This window comes from Vigna unguiculata, chromosome 2 (genome assembly GCF_037176805.1).
Source record: "Vigna unguiculata cultivar grain cowpea cultivar isolate G323 ecotype 2 chromosome 2, ASM3717680v1, whole genome shotgun sequence".
Taxonomy (NCBI): domain Eukaryota; kingdom Viridiplantae; phylum Streptophyta; class Magnoliopsida; order Fabales; family Fabaceae; genus Vigna; species Vigna unguiculata.
In genome coordinates, this window is record NC_140793.1 from 22,782,891 (window position 1) to 22,807,159 (window position 24,269).

At 30.9% G+C, this 24,269-nt stretch overlaps 2 protein-coding genes and 4 non-coding genes across 6 annotated transcripts; all 6 read right to left on the reverse strand.

The window, feature by feature from the left end:
• Positions 1-291: 291 nt before the first annotated feature.
• TRNAN-GUU (transfer RNA asparagine (anticodon GUU)) lies at positions 292-365 on the reverse strand. Its single transcript has one exon. It is a non-coding gene; the product is annotated as a tRNA-Asn (tRNA).
• A 739-nt stretch (positions 366-1,104) lies between these two features.
• Positions 1,105-1,178, reverse strand: TRNAN-GUU (transfer RNA asparagine (anticodon GUU)). Its single transcript has one exon. It is a non-coding gene; the product is annotated as a tRNA-Asn (tRNA).
• A 607-nt stretch (positions 1,179-1,785) lies between these two features.
• TRNAN-GUU (transfer RNA asparagine (anticodon GUU)) lies at positions 1,786-1,859 on the reverse strand. The gene has a single exon. It is a non-coding gene; the product is annotated as a tRNA-Asn (tRNA).
• Positions 1,860-6,738: 4,879 nt separating this feature from the next.
• On the reverse strand, positions 6,739-8,925 carry LOC114174103 (Peroxidase superfamily protein). Its single transcript, XM_028058856.2, has 4 exons — positions 8,644-8,925; positions 8,346-8,537; positions 8,039-8,204; positions 6,739-7,307 (listed from the first exon to the last, which is right to left on the reverse strand). The coding sequence occupies exons 1-4, from the start codon at positions 8,872-8,874 to the stop codon at positions 6,883-6,885; spliced, it is 1,014 nt and encodes a 337-aa protein (XP_027914657.1). The 5' UTR covers positions 8,875-8,925; the 3' UTR covers positions 6,739-6,882.
• A 2,285-nt stretch (positions 8,926-11,210) lies between these two features.
• LOC114174104 (trigger factor) lies at positions 11,211-12,162 on the reverse strand. The gene has a single exon (XM_028058857.2). It carries the CDS (start codon positions 12,042-12,044, stop codon positions 11,283-11,285), a length of 762 nt encoding a protein of 253 aa, XP_027914658.2. The 5' UTR covers positions 12,045-12,162; the 3' UTR covers positions 11,211-11,282.
• Positions 12,163-19,133: 6,971 nt separating this feature from the next.
• TRNAK-CUU (transfer RNA lysine (anticodon CUU)) lies at positions 19,134-19,207 on the reverse strand. The gene has a single exon. It is a non-coding gene; the product is annotated as a tRNA-Asn (tRNA).
• Positions 19,208-24,269: the final 5,062 nt, after the last annotated feature.

Sequence of the window (24,269 nt, forward strand, 5' to 3'; positions counted from 1 at the left end):
TTTTCCTCTTTATAGTGTTGGAGACTAAGATTTAGATCATCAACATTTCTCTACAGTCAATAAACATCTTTGGTCAACCTCTTTTCCTCGACCTTCAACGTGTCAATTTTGGTAGATATCACACACTAGTGATGTTCAATGAAAAAAAAATATTTTATAAAAAAAAATTAGTGACATATATTTTTGTGAAAAAACAAATCGTTAATATATTTGCAAATGGTTTTGTTAATAAATTTTTTACACAGTAATACCATTTGTTAATCATGGAGGAAAAATACATTATTTATAAAACACTAGAAGGAGGACTTGAACCTCCGACCTTGTGGTTAACAGCCACACGCTCTAACCAACTGAGCTATTCCAGCTTACATATGACATTTCGAAAGGGGTTTTACAAAAGCATCCAAACAAATGACATTTAATGTTACAAAGCAAATCATATTCACTTACGGTTCTTTCTAACACCTCCACCCTCCCACGCGATTGGGATGGTCGTGTATCACCATCATCAAGAAAATGCGTATTAGGGATCAACCTCCCATCATAAAAGTCTTTATCCACATCGAACTTACCCTTGTCAATCGTGATCTTAAAAAAGAGAATCACTTGATTCAAAGCCTTTTGGAACACAAGTTCATGATGTCTTAGTATGAATCGTTGAAAATCATCTAAGTCCTTCCCTAACTTTTCTCTTTCCTCTTTATAGTGTTGGCGACTGAGATTTAGATCATCAACATTTCTCTACAATCAATAGACATCTTTGGTCAACCTCTTGTCCTCGACCTTCAATGAGTCAATTCTGGCAGATATCACACACTATTGATGTTTAATGAAAAAAAAGTAAAAATATTTTATAAAAAGAAAAATAATTTAGTGACATATATTTTTGTGAAGAAAAAAAGAATATTTTCTAAGAGATATCACACACTATTCATGTTCAATGAAAACAAAGTAAAAATATTTTATAAAAAAAAATTATTTAGTGACATATTTTTGTCAAAAAAAAAAGAATCTATAATATGTTTGCAAATGCTTTTGTTAATAAAGTTTTTACTCATTAATACCAATTGTTAATCATGGAGGAAAAATCCATTATTTATGGAACGCTAGAAGGAGGGCTTGAACCTCCGACCTTGTGGTTAACAGCCACACGCTCTAACCAACTGAGCTATTCCAGCTTACACAAGGCATTTTGAACGGGGAGTTACAAAAGCACCCAAACAAATGGCATATCAAGTTACAAAGCAAATCTTACTCACTTGTAGTCCTTTCTAACACCCCCACCTTCCCACCCGGTTGAGATGCTCGTGCATCATCATCAAGAAATTGCGTAATAGGGATCACCCTCCCATCATAAAAGTCTTTATCCACATCAAACTTACCCTTGTCAATGGTGATCTTAAAAAAGAGAATCACTTGATTCAAAGCCTTTTGGAACCCAAGTTCAGGATGTCTCAGTATGAAGCGTTGAACATCCTTTATGTCCTTCACTAGCTTTTCCCTTTCCTCTTTATAGTGTTGGCGATCGAGATTTAGATCATCAACATTTCTCTAGAGTCAATAGACATCTACAATCAACCTCATTTCCTTGACCTTCAACGAGTCAATTCTGGCAGATATCACACACTAATGTTCAATGAAAAAAAAGTAAAAATATTTTATAAAAATAAAAATAATTTAGTGACATATTTTTGTGAAAAAAAAAAGAATCTTTAACATATTTGCAAATGGTTTTGTGAATAAAGTTTTTAGTTATTAATACCACCTTGTCCATTATTTATTAAACGCTAGAAGGAGGGCTTGAACCTCCGACCTTGTGGTTAACAGCCACATGCTCTAACCAACTGAGCTATTCCAGCTTACACATGCCATTTTGAACGGGATGTTAAAGAAACACCCAAACAAATGGCATATCAAGTTCCAAAGCAAATCTTACTCATTTGTAGTCCTTTCTAACACCCCCACCCTTTCACCTGGTTAGGATGGTCATTCATTATCATCATCATGAAATTGCGTACTAAGGATCAACCTCCTATCATAAAATTCTTTATTTGCATCGAACTTACCTTTGTCAATGGTGATATTAAAAAAGAGAATCACTTGATTCAAAGCCTTTTGGAACCCAAGTTCATGATGTCTCAGTATGAAGCGTTGAACATCCTCTATGTTCTTCACTAGCTTTTTCCTTTCCTCTTTATAGTGTTGGCGACAAAGATTTAGATCATCAACATTTCTCTAGAGTTAATAGACATCTTTGATCAACCTATTTTCCTCGACCTTCAACGAGTCAATTCTAGCATATATCACACACTATTCATGTTCAATGAAAAAAAAGTAAAAATATTTTATGAAAACAAAATAATTTAGTGACATATATTTTTGTGAAAAAAAAGAATTTTTAATATATTTGCATGTGGTTTTGTTAATAAAGTTTTTACTCATTAATAACAATTGTTACTCTCCCACTTGGTTAGGATGGTCGTGCATCATCATCATCATGAAATTGCGTACTAAGGATCAACCTCCTATTATAAAAGTCTTTATCCACATCGAACTTACCTTTGTCAATGGTGATATTAAAAAAGAGAATCACTTGATTCAAAGCCTTTTGGAACCCAAGTTCATGATGTCTCAGTATGAAGCGTTGAACATACTCTATGTTCTTCACCAGCTTTTTCCTTTCCTCTTTATAGTGTTGGTGACTAAGATTTAGATCATCAACATTTCTCTAGAGTTAATAGACATCTTCGATCAACCTATTTTCGTCGACCTTCAACGAGTCAATTCTAGCATATATCACACACTATTCATGTTCAATGAAAAAAAAGTAAAAATATTTTATAAAAACAAAATAATTTAGTGACATATATTGTTGTGAAAAAAAAAACCTTGAATATATTTGCAAATGGTTTAGTGAATAAAGTTTTTACTAGTTATTACCAATTGTTAATCATGGAGGAGAAATCCATTATTTATAAAAATAGAATAAAACACTAGAAGGAGGGTCCGACCTTATGGTTAACAACCACATGCTCTAACCAACTGAGTTATCCCAGCTTACACATGGCATCCTGAAATGGGTGTTATAGGAGCACAAAAAAATGGCATATCAAGTTACAACACTACAAGAAAATGCTTTATTAGTAACCAATCTTAGTGACCAAAAGTTGTTAGTTACTATAATGACTAATTTAGATACCAATTTACAAAGTAAAAAAATATTGGTTACTAAAATAATTACTATTATGAATAAAAAATTATAATTGGTCACTAAGTTGGTTTTTAAAATTAGCTACCATGATTTTGGCTACCAAAGAAAATTGATCGCTAAAAATTAGCTACCTAGATTTTGACTACCAAAATGACTTAGTTACTAAATTTGTCTTTAATTAATTAGTGACCAATTTAGTGACCAATTATAATTTTTTTTTATAATAGTGACTATTTTAGTAACCAATAATTTTTAGTTTTGTAGATTGGTATCTAAATTGGTCACTATAGTGACTAACAACTTTTGGTCACTAAAATTAGTTACTAATGAGGCATTTACTTGTAGTGCAAAACAAGTCCTACTCACTTGCACTCCTATCCACCCACCCTCTTGGTTGGGTCGGTCAAGCAGCATCATCACTAAGAAATTGCGTAATAAGGATCTACCTCTCGTCATGAAAGTCTTTACTAGATTGAACTTATCCTTGTCAATGTTGATCATGTAGAAGAGCGTCACTTGATTAAAATCCTTTTGGAAGCCAAGTTCATGTTGTTCCAATACGAAGCAATAAATATTCGTTAAGTCCTCTACTAGCTTGTCTTGTACCTCTTTATAATGTCAGCGACCGATATTTAGATCATCAACATTTCTCTAGAGTCAATAGATATCTTTGGTCAACCTTTTCTCCTCGACCTTCAACGATTCAAATATGGCATATCACAGACGGTTGATGTTCAATGAAAAAAAATAAAAATATTTTATAAAAACAAAATAATTTAGTGACATATTTTTGTTAAAAAAAATCTTTAATGCATTTGCAAATGGTTTAATGAACAAAGTTTTTACTCGTTAATATCAATTGTTAAATTTTTTATAAAAAGGTAAAAATACCTTTTTGGTTCCAATATTCGTCAAGTTTTGTCAAATAAGCCGTAATTTTGATTTTGTGTTCAAATAGGTACCAATTTTCGTCAATTTTGTTCAATGGTCATTTTTTGCTAACACAGTTTAAATCGTTAACGGCCATCAATAGTGACTGTCACATGTCACTTGGTGTTATTTTGAATTTTTTTTCTTATTTGTTTTATTTCATTTTATTATTATTTTTTTTTGAATTTTTTTTAAATTTTTTTAAATTTTGTTAAATGTCCACTTGTCAACCTAGTAGCGTGCCACATGTCAAAGTCAATGTTCTATATTCAATTTGGTCCCTATATTTGTTATTTTTGTTCAATTTGGTCCCTAATAAAAAATAAAAGTGTCAGCTCAAATTAATCAAAAAGGAACGAAATTTGACTTCCACCTCTATTAATATACATAAGGAAGAAATAAAATTCCACACATTGAAATATTGAGTTCAAAATTAAAGTAAAATTTTATATTAAAAACTATAGTTGAGTGTCGGTTAGACCAACGCATACATATATTAAATTTTGGAATTTAAATGATATGTCATGTGTCATCGTATAATAAGTGCACAATATTTATTTTTAATTTATTTTTGTTGAGCGTTAGTTTCATCCAAGCACACCCTTATAATAAATTTTGGATTTTAAATAAAATATCATGTGTCGCCGCCGTATGAGAGGTTTTTAATTTGAAAAGTTAACCATATTTAAGGGAAGTGAAGTCAGCATGTGATTAATTTTCCATCAACATACTTTACCATTTTCACTGCACTTTACGTTTTCCCTCACTTTCGTGTTGCTACATTTCTCCCGCTACGAGGTTTCACATATGTTGTTGGAGTTGGCATTTCCCTTGCTCTCGTCGGTCCAACGCTAGAGGTGAGTGTTTCTACATCTATTCTGGCTTGAGCTTTTACAAGGTGTCTGCAAAAGACACTCTGATACTAAAGTTAGTTCGAGATACGGGAGTCAAATGTTAGAGTAACACATAAGCATATGTATCGTAAAATGTGTCTTTTATACTGAAGTTTATGTGCCTAACTTGATTGGACTTTCGTTCAATTGGCTTAATTACCTGATAATCATAATACGCTACTTAACCTTGGGTTTGCTTTGTCTGAGATGATTATGTTGGCTTGACTAGCCAGCCAGTCCGAGTATATGTCATCCTACAAAGTCGTTGTGTATGGTCAGGTCGTGCAAAAAGCAGGTTTCTCAAGTATGTTATTTTGGTAGCTCTCTAAACCGTATACTTTGGGGGTATCCTGGTTAGGTGATCCTATCAACCTTGAGGCTGTATAATTTAGGGATGTCATGTTCGTATACAACATAAGAACATGGGATATTTTAATAAAAAGTAAAAATTTTAAAAATGCAAGTAAGACAATTGATGGATTAACACGGATTAACACAATAGACCTTTCTTAACTAATACCAAAATCAATACTAAGAAATATTGCAAGATTATTATTATAATAGATGATGTAAACGGTGAAAAAGAAAAAGTAAAAAGATAGTGAGGGAGAAAAATTAAACAAAGGAAGTTGTCGAAAGGATAAAAAGAAAAAAGCAAATAAAATAAAGAGGAAAGAATGAAAATAAATTTGAAGAGAAGTAATCTTTCTAAGTCAATCTTACTCCAATTAAATACTCTTATACTTATGTGACCTTTCATGAAAAATCGATTTTGTAACATTTAAATGGAAACTTTGAAAGGTTAAAATATTAATGACAATTATTTTTCTTGTTCTATCTAAATTGGTAAATATAAAAAACTGAGTAAATTTTTAATAAAAGGAATATGATTTTTTTAATAACTAAATTTTGACAATTTTCTTACAAAATTTGAGGTGACATTTTTTACATGACTTCCATTCTTTTCATTTCTCTATATTTCAAAATCACTTAGAAGATATTATCTTAAATTGTAAAAAAAAGTTGTCAAAATTTAGTTGTCAAAATATCATTGTCTTTAAAAAATACTTGGTAATATCTTGATTTTCATCTGTTACTACTTTTGAATTATTCAAAAGTTTATACTATTTGAAGGAAAATTGATAATTTTGGTACACAATATTAGAACATGATTTTTTAACCATAATTTAATAAAACTACCGAATTGCCCCTAGTATCATGATACCAACAAGGAATCCCATTTTTAGTCCAAAATATAATTAAAAAATGTAAAAATTTCATTTCACTTAATGATTTTTGAAATTTTTTTCTACAACTATCTTAATTTCAATATACATTACCAAAGTACTCGTGACAATTTTGGTAAGTCCATGTTTCCAGTATTGTCAAATATATTTTATAAAAAATAATTATCAACACATTAGAAATATTATCATACAATCTTTAAGATAATTATCATAAAAATTAACAACCTTACCATACATATTTATTGTGATTATAACAGAGTAGATAAACATTTTGACACTGTCATTACATATATCATTTACTCGTAATTGATATAGGAAAAAAATTTAGACTTAGAGTGTAGGAATATAAGGAACTTAACATGGGCTTAATCAAGCCATACAGTTTGAAAGCAACTTCTTGTGTAAACAGCATCAGACTTAACACTTAATCTTTTCATGAAAAAGGGAAATCAACAACTTCTCACTTAATTTGTTCATTATATAATTGCAAGCTTGGTTTAGAATTATCAATTTGTTGTGGCTGGAACACATAAATTTGGTTTTGGTGGTTCTTTGTGTGTGGAAGCAAAAAAAACGCATATATAAAACAGAAAAATGAAGTCTATGTGTTGACAAATCTGCAGTTCTTCCTAACTTCCCCAGTGATGAAGCTTTCTGAGTTTGTTATATTTCCCATTTTCACCATTGACTCTGAGAACTGTTGGAAGAAAGCCAGAGGATCTGCTGCATACTTCTTCACAAGCTCTCTAGTTTGAATACCAAACAAACTTGAGTACATTTCTTGGTCTGAGTTGAGAAGTCCCTCCCCATTTAGCAGTAACTGGTAGAAAGAATTGTCAAACAGATTAGGTGTCAAATAGTCCATTGCAGTTATGTTGTTGTCTCCTCCTCCAACAGCTGGACAAACAGATCTCAGGTTGCTGAGGTGACTCTCAGAAATTGGATTTTTCAATGATGTTGAGTCAAAGCCTCCATAAATTCTTGACCTGAAATTTTTACACTGTGCCATGCCAATGGTGTGGGCTCCTGCAGGATTAGTGATCATAAACGTGCTTAATACATCTAGGAATCTTTTGAGAAATAGGGAAGATGAGGTGGTACGTCACAATTATTGTCTATTAGTCATGAAACTCATGTCTCTAAATGCATGTCAATTCTTCACTATATAATGATAGAAACTTTACAAAAATTATAGAAATTATTGGAGATCCCACATTGACTATAAATAAAGCTAATTTACAATATTATAGATGCAAACCTCATCTTATAAGTCGGTTTTGTAGGGTTAAGTTAGACTTAAACTCTACTTCTTAACATAATATCAGAGTTATGGGTTTAACCCTATTCTAGCAGAATTTGTTATTTGTTGGGCCTATTGTGTCATCCTTTAAGAGATTTGTTATTTGTTGAGTCTATTGTATCACCCCACTATCGAGCCGCTATTAGACAACCTATTAATGTCGAGTATCACTCGATATGTATATGTCTCGATCTGAGGGAGTGTGTTACAGATTCTACGTTGACTATAGATAAGGCCAATTTAAAAAAAAAAAAAAAATATATATATATATATATATATATATATAAGCGGCTGCAAATCTCATCTTACAAGTCGGTTTTGTAAGATTGCATTAGGATTAAAGTCTATTTCTTAATAGAAATTAAAATCAGCAAATAACTTTTTAAAAGATTAAACCAGAAAATCATGTTAGTTAAATATTCAAAGTTTTATTCCATTGATAGGAAATTTAGCATACCTGCAAGGGCTACCATATCAGTGACAGATAGACCTTGGTAAAGAAACTTGGAAATGATAGAGAGAAGGCTCTCATCTGGAGTGGGAAGGTTGGTGTTGGCAAGATCAAAATTTGCAGTGACAGAATCCTTCCTTCCCACAGGAACATCCCAGTATGGTCCCCCTACCTACAACAGATCAGAGAAAACAGGCATCTGCATAAATAACTCTACTAACCTCTATGCAGAAAATTAAAGATTAAAATCTATAAAAACTATTGCATAAACTATTAGATAAAATATAGAAGCAAGCAGTTTTTTTTTTTTTACCAGAATCACAGCATCTCTGGCTGCAATTGTGAGAATATCAGCGCAAGAAACAACTCCAGGGCACTCTGATTCAACCATGTTTTTTATTCTATCAACGATTCCCGCGCCTTTCAAAGAGTTGATGTTGTTAGATGCCTTTTTCTCACCTTTAAGTGTGACTGTATCATCAAGCAAAATTGATCCATCGCATCCCTGACCCCATGAACATTATCACATCTAGTTATTGTGTATATGTTTCTCATTGAATTCATATTGGTTTTATATCATATGATAGGACAAAACTTACACACTTCTATACCTGAACAAAGCAATCATGGAAGTGTAGCCGCACTATTATCGCTGCATTGCGGGGATCAGAAAGAACTGCACATTCCATTTCCTTCCTAACAATATCAAACACAGTGGGGCAAGTTGATGCATAGTAATCCAGTGTCAGATGAGGATCACTTGCATGCAATCTGGTGGCACCAAGAATGCCTAAGATAAGAACAAAATGCAGAAGGGATTTTGAAGTAAAGGAAAGATCCATTGTTACTGCATTAACTTTGAAGAAAAGAAGGGTGGGAGAGATAGGTGGGAATCACGAGTATAAATAAGGTGTTTGAAGTAGAGTGTTCAATTTTGTTCCTTCATTGCCCACTTGAGTGTTTAGAAAATGTGTTTGTAATAGTCAAGAGAAGATGCAACTAACATGATTAAGTTGGTGGGTGTTCTTAAACTAAAAGTAATATTCCCCGTTGAGAAGTCACCAAACAAAACTAATAACAGCTAATCTTACTTTATCTTTGCAGTTTTTATATAGTGTCAATTTGCACGTTTGGCTTTCTCTTTGTTTCTTCCAAGAATGATATTGCATTTGGACTTTGTCAAATTCCTTGTTTTACAAAAGAAAGGAAACATATCACAAGTTTTGTCCTCAAGTACACGATTAAAGGTATCTTTAACTATAAGAATAGATGGCAAATATCACCAAAATTATCGTCCATATTGACTTTCTCCAATTGAACAATTACTCTTTTCTCTTTTTCCGTTCTCAATTTCGTCTCTCTAGATAGAGTAATTTGGGAGATAGTAGAAGATTGTATACAAACCCAGCAAAGAGAATGCAAGTAATTCGGAATCTAAGCTTCAGAAAACACGTGTCGAGTTTTCAATAGTTAATGAAAATTATTTTACTTTTCCTGAAAGCTTGTTAGAAACTTAATATGAAATTCTAGATGTACTTTCAATTCTGGTCCCTAACTGGATCAACTTGTCCTGAAAAGAAATTCAGTCAGTAATATCATACATCCAAGATATATGTAAGAAAAACCTCATTGTACCAAAGGAGTGTATCATGGCAAACACCCCTCAGTCTAAGTGTTCTACCTACAAGTTGTTCACAAGTACATAATTAGAGAAATTTGAATCAAGTAAGTTATGAACCAATAATACATAAGAGATTACACACCATCTCCGACAAAAAAAATCTTCAAGCAAGTTTTATATAGTCTTTAATCGTCTCTAGTCAATATAGAACTCTCAACTTCCAGTTGAATTCTTCAAATACTATTATCAGAATCCAATGCCTCAAACAGAGGCATTACAGCAGGAGTGAATAACTTGATTCTAGTTTGGCTAAAAGATCGTATATTAATTGAATCCAAGTTAAAAACTATGTGCTCCATAGCTATCATCATCACAGTAGCTACTAAAATCTACAGCTTCGAAAGCATCTTTTGAAGGAAAATTAAATGAAATTACACTAACTATGCCTTCGAGGCTCCTGCTACTTGTACTCAAGGTTTTAAATTGTGGCGGTCAAATTTCAGTCACAGTTATAATGCAAGCTGTTCTGAAACAGCAGTTACGAAGATTCTTCTTGCAAACCAGACAAGAAAGAAACACAAACCAGAAGTTATTAAACCAGAAAACAATATAGATATTGCTAAGGGAGATTACCAACAGAACAGATATACACGTTTAAGCCGATGTGAACTCCATCAACGGGAAAAATGCAATTTCAATTTTATTATTGTGATCAAGATCATGAGTTTCTTACAACAGAACCTTTCTCTTTGGCTTATGTTGCCTTTTCTCTTTCACTCTTCAGAAAATAATTCCAAGAATATCAAATCTTTTCTTTGTTGCTCACACTCACACTCTCCCTGTTCACTTCTCTGATTTTCAGCTGTAAGAGTTTCACTGTAGTTGCACAAGGTGGTTTTGTATATATATTACATAATGATGACACACACATAAATGTATACTATACACGCCTCACTACATGTGTAGCACTCATCTGAAATCTTTGAGCTCTATGGCTAGTAACTATCAACTAACTTAAAACTGATTGAGACACACTTTACACAGACCTCAGTCACAATTACATTGAGGCCATTACAGACCAATTCTGGTCTGCAATCACCGCTTAATCCACTTGACACCCAGTGCAACCCTATGTCATGGTGTGATACAGTTAACAAATTAAATCCTTGCTTAAGATCAAGGATGAAAACAATTAGTTTCCACCACACAACCATACAATTCAAACAAGCACAAAGATCAATAGTATTTTCTTATTCAAGCAATAGACAACACAAGTTAAAATTAACACTAACCCAATGAGGAAGAGATTAATCCTTGATTTTAATTACAAGGAATTCACAGCACTAAGAATTCATATATTGCAGGGAATCAATTGCAAGAACACCCGCAGCTAACGCATTTTAGACAGCATCAACCATTTTAAAAATGCATAGACAAAGCTATAATCAGTCAATACAAACAAACCAAAATACTGCAAATTTGCAATCCATGGCTATCCCGAAAGTAAAATATGTTTCAGTAAGACCAAAATCAAGCTACCAACCATAACAGCACAAATTAATATCAAAATAATCGGACACAAATGAATTAGTCCAAGTGGATCAAAACATTCACATAATAGAGCACAAATCAAATATACAGCTCAGAATGCAGAACCCTATCCTTGCTCCTTCCAAATTTCAAAACCTCTTCATCACTCAAATCAAAATCAAATCCCTGCAACACGCGGCGCTGAAGCAAACCCTTAATCAACGACACCACAGAGGCGTCGAACTGAGGCCACGAAACACACAAGCTCGCTGGCACGTTCATCACCTGGCACCGTGCGAGAATGGCAGCGCCGAGCCCGTCAACAACGCTTCCGGAAGGATAGTACTCCAAATCCGACAAGAGCTTCTCTCCGCCGCTTCTCTTTCTCTCAGCGGCGGTCTCCAGCTTGAACGCCACGGCCTCATCGGAGGATACCTTGCCGCGGAAGTTGCGCGGCTCGAGGGAGTCGAGGACGAGGACGGAGTCGGGGCGGATGCGGCCGGCGAGGAGGGCCTTGGCGACGGCGTAGGCGCGGGGAGCGGGGACCGAGAAGGGGATGGCGGCGAGGAGGGCCGAGGGGGAAAGGGGGAGGATCTGGGCGGCGTGATCGGGGAGAGAGAGGGACAGTTCGGGGAGGAGGAGTGAGGCGGCGGGGGAGGCGGTGCGGAGGCGGTGGAAGAGGGCGACGGAGGAAGCGGAGAGAGCGACGATGAGGAGGGAGGGTTTGAGAGGTTGGGGTTGTTGTGTGTAGGGGAAGATGAGGAAGGGTGAAGGAAGGGGTGGCGATGGAGTTGTGAAGATGTTTAGGTCTTCTTCCAAGAACCTTGAAGGTCCTGCTGCTTCTGTTATCACGTCTTCCATTTCCTCTAACCTTTCTTCTTCTCACTCCGATGATGCTCCTCTCTTCTTGATTTGCTTTGCTTCTTCTATGTGTTTGCGTTTATGCTCAAGAGACTTCCATTAAGTTATTACTAAAGCTATAACATAATTATCGTGTATGTTTATTACATGGAAAAATTATGTTAATATACAACTAATTTTTAATGAATCACTAATAGGTTTAAATTTATGAATAAAAAAATAAAATAATCTTCAATATATATATAGTTAATATGTTTATATTACCGAGATGCATTTCAAAGTTTAGCATTTCAAATATAATCTTTGTTATCTCGATTTTCTAAATTATGATATTATTTTGTAATTTTTTTAATATGAATTTAGTCCTCTAATCCTATTCAAATTTTTAAAAAAAAAATTTAACTTTTTATTTCATTTGATCAATTTAATCTTGTTTGTTGCATATGGTCCTCATTTTGACAGAATGTTTACAATGGTACTCATTTTTACTGAATGTTTTAAATGGTCCTTATTTTCGCAATTAGTGTTTTATTTAGTACTTTTCTGTATTAGGGTGTATTACATGTACTGTACATATGGCTAATTAACGTTAATTTCTCAATTTAGGAAAAATTTGACAATTAGGAAAATTTCTTCATCTTCGTCTTTCTTAAGATCGTATTATTTGCAGAGGAAGCAGCTAATACTTATCATTTCATCATTGGATTGCATTTGCGCTCTTCATTTCAGTTTTCCAATTAATCTTCTTCGTGCCCAATCAGTGGCGGATCTTGATCAAAATTTAAGGAGAGCCAAAATAATATACTTAAAATTTATATATTTAATATTACTGCAACTAATTCAATAAAATATATAATTTAGTATAACTATAACTATAAAAGAAATTTCACATATCTAAAGATTATTCATCATTTTTTCATATTCTAGAACTTATCAAATAATTCAATTATAAGTACATTTTTCAATTTTTTTTTCCAATATAAATAACCATATTATCTACAAAATATTCATTTTTTCTTTTACTAATATGCACGTATCGATTCAAAAGTCATCACAAGCATTCCATTTCATTGTTATGCAATGAGTAACGATATTGTCCTGTTTTGATCTTCACTTTTCTTTTATCAATTTAAAAACATGAATTTATTCTTTTATTTTTCATCAATATACCTATTTAAAAAACAAATTTAATATTAACTTTTTCTTTATCATAATCTAATCAAACATTAAGAGACATAACTACTACAAAAAATTATGATAATCAAATTCACTTAAAAAATGTCTATAAAAAATCACATAATACATTACTTACTTTTCTATATTCATCAAAAATAAATAATATACAAAATGTCATAAGATAAAAATTAGTATTAAATACTAAACAGGTATTTCATTACCAAGTTAGACAAGATAAAGTTATCTTCTTTTTTCTTTAAAAATGGAAGAAAAGATTAAAAAATGAGGATAAAAATAATGAGTTTTTGTTTAACTTTTTTTTTTCTTCGGTAACAAAAAGTTAGATAAAAATGAGAGATAAGTACAACATATAAAAAACTTAGTAAACAATGAAAAGAGAAAATGAAAATTATCTTAATAATTTTTTTATTATATTTTATTTTATATTTAACCATTTATTACCATTAAATATTATACTTTAAAAAAAATATCTAACTTAACTTTTATTAATTTTTTAATATATTATTACCTAATTTAAAAAGATAGACATAATTTAAAAATTTTAATAATATACATAATTTAAAAAAATTTAAACAAATAATTTAAAAAAATTGACAAAACTAAAAAAAAAATTGAAAAAAAATTGGGGGGGCCGTGGCCCCCGCCAGCTCCTAAAGAGCTCCGCCACTGGTCTCAGTCTTTTTCCTTTACCTCTGGTTGTAATCGTTGGAGACAACTGTGTTGTATCACTTCGTGCACTGTTGGTGGTTCAACGAGAAATGGATTAACCCCGATTTGTAGCTGCGGAGAGATGGCAGCTTTGAGGATGGCAAGAACTTCAAAGAATAATGGGAGAAAATTTTGGGTACAATCTGTTTTTATTTTTGTGTTAATAATAAATTGGTTTTAATTTTTCGTTTATTGATTTACAGAGTGATGATTCCAATAATGTGGGTTGCAATGTTTTTAAATGGTGGTGTTGATGAAAATGATGTCATCATCATGACACAAATGAGACAGATTAATGTTTTGGAGAAGTCAAAGAAGGTTGCTGAGAAGAGGTTGCAATTAGTAATAGGGTTCATGTTATTGTGTGTAATCTTTTAAAGTCCAATCTGTAAACTTGAAATAAAGAGTGCAACTGCAATCCAATGATGAAATGACAAGTATTAGCTGTTTTCTCTGCAAATTCGAGTTTGAGCTTAAGAAAGATGAAGATGAAGAAATTTCCCTAATTGCAAAATTTCTCCTAAATTGAAAAATTAACGTTACCACCCCAATACAGTACACGTAACACACCCTACTACAAACTGTGCCACCTGTATAATGCTCTGTTAATGATTTAAACAGCGTTACAGAAAATGACCAAATAAAACACGAATTGCGAAAATGATGACCATTTTAAACATTCGGTAGAAATGAAGACCATCTTAAACATTCTGTCAAAATGAAGACTATCTGCAACAAACACTACGAAAATGAGGACTAAAAAGGTATTTAAGCCTAAAATGTTTTTTAAAAATTTATGTATCAAATTATTTCACCTAAATATTCAAATAATTTGTTTTACATTTTTACATAAAAAATTCCCTATTTAAACTTATAAATTTTTTAAAATATTAAAAATGTAAATTTAAGGTGACATTTATAATTTTTAAATGTTTAATGTAACAAATATTTTTAATATGACAAGAGTCACTTCATATTTACATTTCGATTCATTTTTTATTTTAATTTTGAAAAATATATTTGAACCAAACATAAAGATATATGTGATTCAGTATGGTGCAATTTGAATATAAAAAATTAACCAAATCAAACTAATTTTTGTTGTTTGGTTTAGATCAATTTTACGATATTATTTATAATTTTTTTATATGATGAATAATTTTATTTTGTGTCTCTTTATAATTAAAGATTTGTCCTATTTAACATTGTGATGGACAACTCTTTTGTTATCATCAAAGGAACTAGAATAAAATATAAAAGTATAGAGGATGTTAAGCTTTCACAATAAAGGACAAACAAGAAACATGGTTATGTTATACTATACATTGCAATATAAATAATAGATAACTCCTAAGATCTATCTATGTGAAAAATAGGTTAAAAAATAGAAAAATGATTATTGAACTGTGTTTTAAAATTTTTTACAATTTTTACAATGTATTGTCTAATAATAGATCTCAAACAATGATTTTAAGTTTAATTGATAATTTGTCAAAAGTTTTTTTTTTTCAAAAGTCAGTGTGTAAATATCATTCTATTCTTAATGTGGAATATTTAATATTTAATGAATAAAGATAAAGGAATAGAATATGTACTCTTTGTTGGTTTGTCTAATAACATAAGTTATGTTTAGTTATAATCAAATCGATTGAATTTTATTATGCATATTATTGTCACAAATTACAAATTGAGTATTATTTGAAACATATACATTCTTAACTAAAATCCAAGTATTAGTTCAACATTTAGTTACTTATGACTAAAAACTTGAGTATGTTTGAAAGGATGATGTCGACATCATTGATTAGGATAAAGCTCTTAATAACCATGAAGCCTAGACACAAGCAAATGAAGCCCAATCCAATACTAGGCTTAGAAGGACCCATGACAAGAGCAAGAGCTAAATTGGTATAGAAAACTTTGCAAAAGATGGTGACTAATTGAATGGAGATGCAATCACATGATGAGGTCCAACATATGAAGCTCAACGTGAAGGAGGTGTGACTCACATGTATTGCTTGCTTAGAATGAGACTAAAATGCTCAATTGTTAGACTTTGAATAAAAGATCCCAAAACATGATTATGCTTTTTTTTTTCTTTGTATAATGGGCATAAATAATTTGGGAATGAATGAAATAGCAAAAATGTTTTGACCTATCATTTGAGGTGAAAAAACTCCTATGTCAGGGTTTTTTCATGAACCATTTGATCCATCAAGAATTTCCTAATTCTTGATAAGATCCTAAAGGCTTATCAAGTATTTTTGTTTGTGGTGCCTACTTTTATGTATTTTTCCATCTAATTGCAATTCAGCAAATCAAAATTTGTATTTTCCAATTATGCACATTTTAGGGTCCATAAATGATAACATCATTCTCTAAATTCCTTATTTGTTCATTTATTTTAGAGAAAAATAGGTGATGCAAGGAAGAACCCTACCCACGCCAAGTTCTAAACGAATTGAGAAAGATAGTACAAAGTTGTCGAGAACTTAGGAAATGGTGCTTATCAACTTCAACACTTCGATGGGAGAACTATACCTAGAATCTGGAATGTATCTCATTTTAAATTTTATTTTAGTTAATGCATCATCAGTGACCTTTTCCTATCGTCGTTATTTTTTCCCTAAGGAGGGTTTTGACTAGGGAGGTTTTAACGAGGCACCTACTTAATAAAAGCCAAGTTAACCAAAAATCGTTGTACAAGTAAACCTCGGCCAAGGACACATTCACCCAAGTAAATCCCCCCTGAGCAGCATAAACACGTCGGTCAAGGCCACATTCACCCATGAACCTCTTCTGTACAATATACAAACAACTCTTGATCAAACATTAAATTCATGCACGTGAATCCCTCTTGAGCACACAATAAATTCCCAACCTCTTTTTCTCAACCTTCAACGAGTCAATTCTAACATATATTACATACTATTGATGTTCGATGAAAAAAAAGTACAAATATTTTATAGAAACAAAATAATTTAGTGAACAAAGTTGTTATTGGTTAATACCAATTGTTAAATGTTTTATAAAAAAATAGAGAAAAATATGATATAGTTTCGTCTATTACATAAAAATAATCCATGTTTCGAAATTTTACCAAGGTGAGTAAAAAACAATTGTTAATAATGGAGGCAAAATCTATTATTTATCCACATAAATCAATTAGAAACTAAAAAATTAAAAAAATAAAAATAAAAAAACCAATTGTTAAATTTTTTTATAAAAACTAGAGAAAAATATGATGTAATTTCGTCTATTACATAAAAATAATCCATGTTCCAAAAATATACCAAGGTGAGTAAGAAACAATTGGTAATAATGGAGGCAAAATTTATTATTTATCCACATAAATCAGTTAGAAACTAAAAAATAAAAAATGTAAAATAAAAAAAAACAATTGTTAAATTTTTTTATAAAAAACAGAGAAAAATATGATGTAATTTTGTCTATAACATAAAAATAATCCATGTTCCGAAAATTTATCAAGGTGAGTAAGAAACAATTGTTAATAATGGAGGCAAAATCTATTGTTTATCCACATAAATCAGTTAGAAACTAAAAAATAAAAATAAAAAATGTAAAATAGAAAATAGACCAAAACCTCTTTTTCTCAACCTTCAACGAGTCAATTATGGCATATATCACACACTATTGATGTTCGATGAAAAAAAGTAAAAATATTTTATAGAAATGAAATAATTTAGTGAGATATTTTTGTGAAAAAAATTCCTTAATATATTTTCAAATGGTTTTATGAAATACCAAGGTGAGTAAGAAACAATTGGTAATAATGGAGGCAAAATTTATTATTTATCCGCATAAATCAAATAGAAACTAAAAAATAAAAAAAATGTAAAATAAAAAAAACAATTGTTAAATTTTTTATAAAAAATAGAGAAAAATATGATTAATTTCATCTATTACATAAAAATAATCCATGTTCTGAAAATTTACCAATGTGAGTAAGAAACAATTGTTAATAATGGAGACAAAATCTATTATTTATCCACAAAATCAGTTAAAAACTAAAAAATAAAAATAAAAAATAGAACAAAACCTCTTCTTCTCGACCTTCAACATTAATTCCGACAAATATCACACATTATTGATGTTTGATGAAAAGAAAGTAGAAATATTTTATAGAAACAAAATAATATAGTGACATATATTTTTGTGAAAAAAATTCCTTAATATATTTGCAAATGGTTTTATGAACAAAGTTGTTACTCGTTAATACCAAATGTTAAATTTTTTATAAAAAATAGAGAAAAATATAATGTAATTTCATCTATTATATAAAAATAATCCATGTTTCGAAAATTTACCAAGGTGAGTAAAAACAATTGTTAATAATGGAGGCAAAATCTATTATTTATCCACATAAATCAGTTAGGAAATAAAAAATAAAAATAAAAAATGTAAAGTAAAAAAAAAACGGTTAAATTTTTAATAAAAAATAGAGAAAAATATTATGTAATTTCGTCTATTACATAAAAAAAATCCATGTTCTGAAAATTTACCAAGGTGAGTAAGAAACAATTGTTAATAATGGAGGCAAAATCTATTATTTATCCACATAAATCAGTTAGAAACTAAAAAATAAAAATAAAAAATTGACCAGAACCTCTTTATCTCGACCTTCAACGTCAAGTTCGACAGATATCACACACTATTGATGTTCGATGAAAAGAAAGTAGAAATATTTTATAGAAACAAAATAATTTAGTGACATATATTTTTGTGAAAAAAATTCATTAATATATTTGCAAATGGTTTTATGAACAAAGTTGTTACTTGTTAATACCAATTGTTAAATTTTTTATAAAAAATAGGGAAAAATATGATGTAATTTCGTCTATTACATAAAATTTATCCATGTTCCGAAAATTTACCAAGGTGAGTAAAAACAATTGTTAATAATGGAGGCAAAATCTATTATTTATCCACATAAATTAGTTAGAAAATAAAAAATAAAAATAAAAGATGTAAAATAAAAAAACCAACTGTTAAATTTTTAATAATAAATAGAGAAAAATATGATGTAATTTCGTCTATTACATAAAACTAATTCATGTTCCAAAAATTTACCAAAGGTGAGAGTAAGAAACAATTGTTAATAATGGAAGCAAAATATATTATTTATCCACATAAAATAGTTAGAAACTAAAAAATATAACAAAACGCTAGAAGGAGGGCTTGAACCTCCGACCTTGTGGTTAACAGCCACACGCTCTAACCAACTGAGCTATTCCAGCTTATGCAACATTTGTTTCAAAATTCCGTATTTTCAAACATTTGTAAACTCTATTGGTGTCCTTCCATTAAGTTTTACTCTTGCCACTATACTTTTTATTTCTTTTGAATCTAAAGACTTTTATTTTTTATAAAGTCTCATAAGAGTATTAAAAACAATATCCATTAATCCTTAGTGAACCTTTTTATAGTTAAAACTAACATAATGTGTGAATGTCTTTAAGCAACCAACTTTCGTTCTTTAGTAATGAAAATGTTCTAGGCAAATGCTTTTGCAGTTGTTCATTTTTCATAAAACCGAAAATTCATCTATGACTATAAAATATGAATTTCCTTGACTATCCATGTTAATTATTACTCTAATCCCAAAGGCTAACATGATAGCCTCAAAATCATGTTTCTACCATGTCCTAATGTATTTAGAGTGTAAGTTTGCTTTAAGCACTATAATTTCTTCAAAGTAACAACACCTTATGCATAACCAGTTAAGGCTAGGAGTGCATCTCTGATAGAAGGGACGAGTGGATCGATGCACACCTAAAGTCCAACTACGAGTTTTTTAACTACAACAACTTAAATATATGCTTTTATTCTCTTCTTCAAAAGACAACTTAATGTAAGGCTTGGAAGAAGGAGTTGTTGCAAATCATTTTCTAACAGTTAAAAGATTTAGAACTCAGATATTTTCTTCTTCTTCATTTGTAAAGGGTGGATGTAAAGGTGCATTACAAGTGTTTCATTCAATATTAAATGTACTATCCTCATCAAGAAACATCTAAATAGTTGGCACTACTTATCAACACTAGGTTAGATAGCTTTTTTACTAAAAATGAAGTAAAAATAGAGATTGCACAGGGCAAATAGCTCGGCCGAAGTTTAAATAAGCTTGCGTTAAGATGGTTGTTAAAACAAAACAACTTTATTTTGTATCCTAACAGATCTTGATGTACACTTATGCTTTGTGCATATCATCTTGGTAGTTAGAAGATGAAGTCATTCCTTGCAACACAATAATAAATTTAAAGAATGGTTTCATTAGGCATAGTCTATACTTAAATTTTGTGTGAACTTATATTCTGATGAAGGTTTTACTTATCAAACAAAGTTAAAACTACAATGTGTTGTATGGCCTGTGAAAACACTTGTATCTTGCTTAATTTTCTTATTTTCATATTTCAACATCTTACAATGAGAAGAATCTAAGTGTTTTAAACCCTACAAACTATCGACAATGATAGTGACATCCTCCAAAGAAGTCATATAAATCTAGGAATCAGAATCCACTACTAGACCACCACCAATAGAAACATCTAGATTCTTAACAATAGAAGATGCATACACAACACTAATCATTATCATGATTTGACTCAGGCTGTGACTGAGCAACAAACGGTACCACAAAAAGAGTGCACCATAATAGGCTAAATCATAGGCTCCAACACAGACTCCCCCACAGTATCCACTACAGGGTCCACCATAGGCACCGCAGGCTAAACCATAGGCTCCACCATAGGCTCCACCCCAGACTCCACAAAAGACTACACAATAGCCTCCACAAACTTTAAAGTTGAACCTAGAGATCGTTATTCCCATCTTAGGCACCAACCACCTGAGGACGACAAAGTTGTTGTCTTTTTGTGTCAATTGTTTTATCTCCACTAGAAATTACCTTGGCATTTTGTTGTAAACATCTACAATTAGATAGATCATGACCAATCATTTTACAATTTGAACAAAAAATAGGCAATTTCTCATACTCCACATCAACGATAAACACAAATCCTAGTTTTTCCACAAAAATTTGATTAGACAAATTAGATAACAAATCAACATCAACCAAGACACATGCAAAGAAATCTTAAGACTTATTCTTAGTGTAACCATCCAAAGATAACACTACAAGAAAACACTAAAATAGAGTCCCATTTAAACCTACTCAAAATGCAAAAACAACATTATTGTGTCCTTCTTGCATAGATATTAAGTGCACCATTTAAACATGGAAGTAATAGAAGTTTTGCATTGGGGGTCGTAATGAACTCAACTAGAGACGGTCACACGTAAATTGTAATGATGCTACAATGATTTTGTATCATGTTAATTTTAACAAAAAAAATATTGGTTATAGCGTGGGTCAAATCCTCACTCCCTATTTAATTTTTAAAATTAATATTACACAAAAGGATGGTTAAGCCCACTCAATCTATTTAATTAATTAATTTTTAAATAACAGTATCCTGTTGAATGGTGTTCATCATACATCCATTGCATCCATAAACACTTTTCGCAAATAGGAGTTTACATCAATTATTTAACTCTTAAACAAGTTACAAGAGAATTTTCTTATTTCACGAAATGAACATATTCTATACTAGGAGAACATTACCAACTCCAAAAGGGATCATAGGTCACGCCCAACTCTACATTTTTGACCATGTATCACCATCTACGAGCATGGGTGACAAAGAATCCACATCATCTTTTAACCCATACATTCTCCTCATAACTTTCGAGAATGCAAATCTTCACTTAGACACAAATGTAGAGAAAATCAAGCAATATCTTCAAAAATGTAAAAGAAAATGAAAACAAGGGTTAAAGACTCGAGCTTTCATGTACTCAAGATAAAACATAATGATCTAAGGATCAAAGTTCATTTAAAGGTTAGGATTGGGAGATCTATTAAAGAGGATTACCTTAAGAGCTCATCGGTGCTACAACGGATTAGAATGCGGTGGAGAAGCTTTGAGATTTGGGGAAATGATGGACCACGATGGAGAAGCAATGAGCACCATGGTGGCACGAGGACCATGGTGAAGAAGCGAGGCTCTGCGATTTTGATAAAGAAAGGGAAAGTGATTGGAGTTGTAGCGAGGCTCTACGAAAAATGGAAAGCGATTTCGAGAGAGAAAAGGAAAGTGACTCAAGTTGTTATGCGAAAAAAGGGAAAGTGCTTTTTGATTAAAAGGAAAAGCGGGAACTAATTTTTATTTCCCTCCGCTTAATTAAAAGAAAATAATTTTACTATTTCTAACCATTAGGTCGAAAAAAACTAACACTCAAAATTAAGATATTATATTATTAATCTTTGTATCTACCAAGCCATTACAAAAAAAATCAATATATTTAATTTTATTATACAAATTTACCTAATTATACATATCTTTTAAATATTCCTTTACTTACCACTAGATACCGTCGATTATGCAATCACTTACTAAATAAAAAATAATATTTTTTACAAATTTAATACATTGTGTGGGTTTCTTAAACACTAATAATAATATTATTTATTTTAAATTTTTAAAATATTTTATCATGCTCATGAAAAAACCCTAGTATAAATAAATTTTATTTCATTTACTTATATAATGTGTTGTGTCGACTTAGAATGGGCATGATCCACTCTAGAATCCAAATTTTATTTTGGATCCAATTAGAGTTGCCTTGGTGTTGATGTTAAAAAAAGTCTCTTTTTGGCCGACACTCTTTTACAGTGACTTATTCCTTGTTTTCGTGTAGTGTAAGAGTGTGCCAAGGCCACACAGAATTAAGAAAATTGCCTTTGACTATTAATATTTCAAAGGAAGATCATGTATGCTCACCCAACATTGAGCTTTCGTAAGCTTCATAGAAGTCATAACAAAATCTTTAGTTAAAACAAAAACACGAAGGATTTTAGAAACAAATCTCAAACTCTAACCTCCTTAACCCTTCTCATATCCTCGAGCGAAGAAAAAGCAAATTCATAGAATCGTTTATCAAGAGAAATTGCTTTTCATTGACCTAAATGTTTTCAGGTCAAATCAAGCTTCTTACAAAGATCTAAATGTGTGAGAGGTTTATCCCTTTTTTTTAACAAAATACCCATGCAAATGATTTTTGCAAATGATTTTTGCACTTCTCCAAACCAGCAAAATAAACTTCTTCAACAATTTGCACCAAGATTATATCCCTTTATGTAAGGAGAATGTAATTGTGATAAAGGAATATCACAAACATTATTAAGAATTTGGGCAAACGTACGTTTTTGTGCCCTCAAATTTCAAGAAGATTAAGATGAATAAGGCTTTCCCAAATTCTAATCTTATAAACCAACCAAAGGATATAAAACCCCAAAGAAGAAGTTATACATACATGCCCTCCCTCCAACCAACCAAAACAAGAAAGCTAACCTAATTCTGGACCCAACAACTCTACATTGTCACAAAGTTGCCAACACCTCGGCCTTCAAAAGCACACACAATTAAAAGATTCAACCAGATAGCCATTTAATTTTGCAAGAAACCTTGACGCTCTCAAAGCATGCACCCCCGATTCTAGTACGTAACACTCTAGAAACTCCTCATTGCACTCTTACTTGTTCATTGTCTACCCAATAACATTTTCTATAAAGCCCATCCAAAAAACATCGTAACTAATGCTATTATATATATATATATATATATATATATATCATTTATTTTTAAGATCCTACAATTAATTTATTTTTTATTCTCTTCATTTAGGGTCATTATAATATAATAAATAGGCTTAATTATGCTTTGAGTTTATGATAAATTTGGAATATTGAGCCCTCATAAATTTTATTGTTGTGATCAATTGAGTTCTTAATAAATTTAATAATTGAGTCTTGTTATAAACTTTTTTCTTAAGTGACTGATGTGACTATTATCTTGTTATGTCACCCTATCACATATGTCATTTTATTATTTTAAAATTTTATAATTTTGTAATTGTATAATTCTATATTTTAATACTTTTAATATTTTAATTAAAAATTGTATAATTATAAAGTAATTCTATATTTTAAATATAAAATTATAATATATTTTCAATTTTAATTCAAATCATAAAATCATAATTTCATAATTATACAATTTTAAATTAATACAATAAAATTAAAAAAATTATAAATTATAGCATTTTAAAATAATAAAATAATAAAATGACACATGTAACGATAGTTTAAAAAGTTAAGATAATAACCATCTCGACCTCCAAACCCATCACCCCAACCATGGGACTCAATTAAAAAAATTAAATTTATTAAACACTTAATAG